Below are 6488 nucleotides of genomic sequence, written 5' to 3' on the forward strand. Positions count from 1 at the left end.
TTCTCTCTCAAAAAAAAAAACTTAGGACAAAGGGCGATGAGCACTTTTATCGGGGTGATTTTATTTATTGGGTTGTATGAATTAGAAGAGCCATCATCTTATTTGCCTCTATATCTCACACTTATTTCTTATGGATCTCCCAAATTCCGTATGCCCTTGTGGCTTTAATCAAAACCACACTCCGACCCGTGCAGTATATTTATTTTCACAAATTAATCTATGTTTGCACTAAATGTTATATCCGTATAGTTGCTGTAATATAAATATTGTGAAAGATAAACAAATCCAACATTTATTTAATTAAACTTATGTTTAAGATATATAGAAAATATTGGGCAACTGAAAATGATATTAAGATAAGAAGTTTATAAATTACATAAGCTTGGGTCAGAATGCAAACGGGCCTTTGCATTTAAGTCCGCTAGTCCATTTAACTCTCTTCTGATGAAAGAAAAACGACAGAACAAAAAAGACGACTTGGCGATCTCGACGATGTCCGAAAGTACTCCGTAGAGCTCGGTCGGATGACGTCCCGAGGTGATAGCTCCGATGAGCACTTGTGAATCTGATCTGAGCCAGATGGAGGTGATGTTGATATCTGCTGCGTGTAGAAGGGCACTTCGCACAGCCAGAGCCTCAGCCATGCAAGGTGAAAAAACGTTGTCCTGGAATTGCGATCCTCTGTTGAGCTCCTGTCCTTCGTGGTCTGAGAAGATCCAAGCTAAACCGGCATTTCTTGAGTATGTTCTCCACGCGGCGTCTGTATTGCAATAGATCGGAGGGAGCTAGGGATTCTGTTGAGATGGGAAGCCGCTGGAGGTCGGAAGGGTGATGCTATGATTGTTGGTCTTTGCTTGAGCCAAGTCCCATTCCTTCACGGCAGTGATCGCGCTGAGCACGATCTCTCTTGGTGTTGAGGCTCTTTTCTCGAAGATAAGTCGATTTCTCGAGATCCAGATGAACCAGCAGATCCAAGAGAGGATATTGCTGGTGAAGCCATACGGGGGAAGCGCAATCCAAGTAGATGAGAGGATAAGGGCTTCCTTGAAAGAGACGAGCTGAGAAGGATCGATTTGCATCGTCCATAGATTACTACTCCACACTTCCTGAGCAAAGGAGCAGTGGAATAATAAGTGCAGCGTAGTCTCCGGTTCTCCGCAGCGGCAGCAAGATGTCGAGACTTGGATGTTTCTCTTTGCAGATTTTCACCTGTAGGTAAGGCATTCTGACCCACTTTCCATAGGAACATTTTAATTTTCGGTAATAGGCTCGGTGACCAAACGAATTTATGCTATTTCCAATCTTCAGGATCGTTGTTCAAGAGTGATAGCGTCGATTGAACTTTTGATTCTTGCAGGGATAGATAGCCAGATTTAGCCGAGTATTCTCCAGAAGGATGGTAGTTCCAAGTGTGAGAGTCTCGAGTTCCAAGCTTGCTGGGGCAAATTGACAAGATATAATCTGCAACCTCTGGTAGGAGATTATTAATCTTAGCTTTATTCCATTCCTTTGTTTCTCTAGCCAGGAGATCAGAGACTAATAGATCTTGGTGTTGTTCTAAAACAGGTCCGTAAGGCTTTAAGTCTGAGTGAGGATCGAGCCATGCATCCTTCCACACGCTAGTAGCCTCTCCATCACCTATGGCTTTCCCAAGGTGGTTGAGGAGGAGGCCCCTTCCTTTTAGTATGCCCTTCCAGCCGTGAGACGATGAAGAAGCTGCAGTGACTGTGAGGAAAGAAGCCGAGGTGCAATATTTTCCAATGAGGATTCTCGAAAGGAGACAATCCGGTTTGGTGATCAGTCGCCAAGAGATTTTGCCTAATAAAGCCTGATTAAAGGCTTGGATGTCACGAAAGCCCAAGCCTCCCAACTTCTTTGGTAAGGTAAGTGTATCCCAGGAAACCCAACAAATTTTCCTCTCCCCCTCCTTTGAATCCCAGAAAAATCTAGTAAGAATGGATTGTATGTGTTTACATAGGCTGACTGGGAGTTCAAAGCAGGTCATAGCAAAGGTGGGGATTGCAGAGAGGACCGCCTGAAGCATTGTTGCTTTCCCAGCCATCAAGAGGAACCTGGTGGACCAAGTCAGAGCTCGTTGCAGCATTCTATCAGTGATGGACGAGAAAAGATCCTTTTTCTTCCTGCCAAAATGCTCCGGGAGGCCGAGGTATTTGCCTACGCCCCCTTCTTTCTCTATCTTGAGATACTGTTTTACTCGCAATCTGACGTCTTGTGGTGTCTTTGCTGAGAACGAAATAGACGATTTAGCCACATTAATCATGACCTGATGCCTTTTTGTAACTGTGCAGGATAAACATGAGTGTTGAGCAGCTTTGAGGATCAATTTTGGTAAAAAACATGGTGTCGTCGGCAAACAACAGGTGGTTTATCATTGGGCTGTTAATTGCAACTCGAAGACCCACTAGTGTACCATTAACTTGCGCTCTTTTACAGAGACCAGAAAGCACCTCCCCGCATAAAATGAAGATGTAGAGGGAGAGGGGATCTCCCTAGCGAATCCCCCGTTGAGGAATCACTGCGCCCGCCACTTCATTGTTTACAAGAAAGGAGTACGACACGGAGGAGATGCATTGCATTATGAGGTGAACCCAAGTAAGATTGAAGCCCATTTTTTCCATAACAGCTCTGATAAAAGCCCATTCTAGCCTGTCGTAGGCTTTACTAATGTCTGTTTTGACAGCCATTGAGCAGTGGACAGTAGCTTTGGAAGTCTTGAGGTAGTGGAGCATCTCATGCATGATGAGCACGTTTTCAGATATGGCACGATCAGGTATGAAAGCCGACTGAGTCTCTGATATGATATCTTGCAATACAGGCTTTAGGCGCAGTGATAGTAGTTTAGATATCACTTTATAATAGACGTTACACAGAGCTATAGGTATGTAGTCTGCCACTTGTTTAGGACTCTGGATCTTAGGAATTAACCGGATGTGAGTACTCTTGATAGAACAAGGTAGTGTGCCTGTAGAGAAGAAGAACTGAATCTCTTTTGTCATTGCAGGACCAATTGCATTCCAGTTAGACTGGAAAAAAGCTTGCAGAGAAGCCGTCAGGCCCTGAAGCTTTGTCGGGGTGAATCCCAAAGAGGGCTGCTTTAACTTCTGAAATGGATGGAATGGCAGTAAGCGTTTCATTTGTCGACGTGGAGATGCACGGAGTAATGGCTCTGTTGACAACCTCTGTTGCTGAAGGGGATGAGGAGTTGAAGATGTTTTGGAAATAATCCGAGATTACTGCGGTGATTTGGTGGTCCTCATACACTAGGTTCCCTTCTGCATCCTCAATGGCAGTGAGTCTGTTGCGGGCTCGACGACTTTTTGTGGAGACATGGAAGAAACCAGTGTTTCTATCACTGAGGGTCAGCCATAATTGTCGACTTTGTTGCTTCCAAAACTCTTCCTCCGCTTTATAAGCTTTTAAAAGCTTCTGATTAATGGAGGAGATGAGCAGATCATCAGCGTGGGTCTTAGACATTGCCGTATCAAGTTCCTTGCGTAGTTCCACAATGGTCTTCTGGCTATTGGTGTGATTTCGTCTGCTCCAGGAGGAGATAGCTTGTCTGCAACTTGTAATCCTCTGTATTACAGTGAGGTGCGCATCCTCTCTCCATATCTTGTCTATCAACTCTTTTACCTCCTCGTTATCTCTAAGCCTCCTGTCGTAACGAAATAACCGCTGGGGTTTTTTCTTTTTACTGTCAAAAGCAGAGAGAATCGGCCTATGATCAGACCCCTCGAAAGGGAGATAATGAGAGTTCCCGTTTGGGAAGAGATCCATCCAAGAGCTGTTTGCTAAATCTCTATCCAAGCGGCAGTGGACAAGGTGTGTGTGACGCTTGCCTCTCCAGGAAAGAAAGTTTCTTGTATGCTTGATGTCGAAAAGGTCACACAAAGATAAGAAGGATCGAAACGCGCTGAACGAACTCTCATGTCTTTATCTTCCTCCTGATTTCTCTGTGTTGTTTGTGATTTCATTAAAATCCCCCGTAAGGAACCATGGTTGATTCCTTGCCTCCGATATAGCTGAAAGTTGATCCCATACCGCTTGTCTATTTTGAATTTCAGGTGCTCCATAGACGAAGGTACCAAAGAAAGATGTGTTCTTGAACTTGATCTGCGCATCTATGAAATTCTGGTTTGACGTCAAGATCTGTATGTCTATACCTTGTCTCCATAGAAGAGCCAGTCCTCCAGCACTAGTGTGGGTGGGAGAGACCAAGAAGTATGATTGAAAGTCCTGCAGTAGTGGCTCCAATTCTGAGAGTATCGTGGCGTCCACGTTTCGTGTTTCCGATAGAAAGATGATATCAGGGGAACTCGATTTGTTTAAGTGTTTGAGCCTCTGAACTGTCTGTGGGTTCCCAATTCCACAGCAGTTCCAGCTCACAGCGACTAAGGAAGAGGAAGACGCAGGATGTGAAAATCCTGAGATAAGCCTCCAGTCCTAGCAGTATTGCTTCTTGCGGCGTTTCTCGGTCTTCGGATTCTTCTAGGCGGCAAACTCGTCTGTTGAGTTTGGATTGGAGAGGCAAAGGGAAATCCATGCGAAGAAGGGGTCGCATGAGAGAAATTTCTCTTCCTCGCGTTAGCTCCCGTAAGTTGACGTGGACTTGGACCAACTTTCTTTCTCCTTTTCTTTGCACTTTGAGATTGTTGTGTAGTTCTGATTGGCGTTTCTTGGATGGCAGGGAGTGCAGAGTTGAGTACAGCAGGTGCCTCTAGTCGACATAGGGGATTGGGGATTCTGTGGTAGGAGATGAGAGTCTATCAAAGACTGTAAGAGGTGGAGGGAAAGGTTCTTCTATGGGCACGCGCGAAAGCCGCAGCTGCAATGATACCCGCCGCTGTTTTTGCCATTAAGTCCTCCTCCTCCCCTGCGATGACCGTTGCCGCCTTGCTGCACTTTCTGCCTTATCTGCTACATTTGTGTACTGTTGAGTTACTTCTCTAAGCTCTTCAAGTACCTCCTCAGTGGTGGGAAGAGGTCTTGGTGACTGCGGGAAGTCGCATATGGCTAGGTTTCTGCCTAGAGGTTGTCTAGACATATCATTCTCCTCTGCGCGTTACCGCATTCCTGTCAGGGCGAGGGTTGTCTGTAGTAGAGTCCTTTGGGGGGCTCTTTTCTCTCCACTGCAGAGAAGATTGTCGTTGATGGTAAGTCGCCAAGTCCCTATTATCAGTTCTGGTGTGATGACGCTTGTTGTGTTGAGTATTGTAGCTAGCCGTATGGGGAATCAACTTGTTTTTCAGAGGGATGCCTCGAGTTTCAGGTAGGAGGAGCCTATTACCGAAAGGTCTGCCATGCCTGTCAACCCTTTGATGGAAAGGTTTATCAGTTGGTCCCTTGCGAGGAGGTGAAGGTAAGGGAGAGTACTCCTTTTGGGTCCTTTCTGTTGATGACAAATCGATGAAGTTAGCTGATGTTTTGACGTCCCTATGATATGTCTTCGTTTGATGCTGGGTAGCTAGAGTGAGAGGGCAGTCTCCGGCTAAGTGCGTTAGCTTAAAGCACATGGAGCAGTGAGATTTTAGGTCCTCATACTCCAGAGAGACAGCTAGCTCTTCACCAGATCTAAACTCAATTAGGGGGTCCATGACTAATGGTTGGAGCCCATCCACTAAAACCCTAATTCTCGCTGACGTCTTCGATATGCGATAGTCCTCCATGTGGCCAAGTTCGTGACCAATTTCGTACATGACTTTGTCGTGCCAGAAGTGCAGGGGTAGGCCTTGAAGGCGTATCCAGAAGGGGATCTGCGATGGGAAAGTAGAGGAGATGATTGGCTCCCACTTCTGCAGGATTACCATCCAGTTATGGTAGTGATAAGGTTTGTTTGCGAAGACCTTCTTCATGTCATCTTCCTGCTCAAAGCGGAACTGGAAGCAGTTTAGTCCTAGATCTGCTCATGTGACTCTTCCTTGTAGTGACCAGTCCCTAGGGAGAGAGGAGAGTAGCGAGGCCACATGTTGCTCCTTCGCGTTTGTGACCCTTCCAGTAAGAGTAAGGGCATTGTCTTTAATCAACGCCGAAGAGTCGATCTCCGGAGCTCGTATGTGTTTCCTTGCTGGACCTTGTGGCTGCGTAGTTAGTCCTTTGCCTTTCTCTGCTGCGGTGAACCTTTTAGATGCCATGGCTTTTCGGTGGAAGTATACTGGAGTGGGGAGAGCTGCTCTGAGGAGTGACCGTCGACTTAGACGCAGCGGTAGATAGGGAAGAAGTCGGTTGGGTTCAACCCAGGGCAGAGCCCGGAGTACGCCGGTGAGGAGAACCAAGCGGCGAGATTTTAGTCGGAGGAAACGGAGGACCGAAGGTTAAAAGGGATTCAGGCTATTATCCAGCGGAAACTTCTTGAAGGGGTAAAGATTTGAAATCTCGCGCTAAGGTGAAAGGTGACAGGTGACTAAAAGAGGCAAGTCAACTTTTAAAACTGCCAAGAAACCAAAGGGTAAAGACTCTTCTAGAGAAAT

At 46.1% G+C, this 6488-nt stretch overlaps 1 protein-coding gene across 1 annotated transcript; it reads right to left on the reverse strand.

The window, feature by feature from the left end:
- Positions 1-3954: 3954 nt before the first annotated feature.
- Positions 3955-6152, reverse strand: LOC108820213 (uncharacterized). Its single transcript, XM_018593188.2, has 5 exons — positions 5934-6152; positions 5088-5882; positions 4859-4935; positions 4523-4764; positions 3955-4412 (listed from the first exon to the last, which is right to left on the reverse strand). Exons 1-5 carry the CDS (start codon positions 6150-6152, stop codon positions 3955-3957), a joined length of 1791 nt encoding a protein of 596 aa, XP_018448690.2.
- Between the last annotated feature and the right edge of the window lie 336 nt (positions 6153-6488).

Source organism: Raphanus sativus, chromosome 8 (genome assembly GCF_000801105.2).
Source record: "Raphanus sativus cultivar WK10039 chromosome 8, ASM80110v3, whole genome shotgun sequence".
NCBI lineage: Eukaryota > Viridiplantae > Streptophyta > Magnoliopsida > Brassicales > Brassicaceae > Raphanus > Raphanus sativus.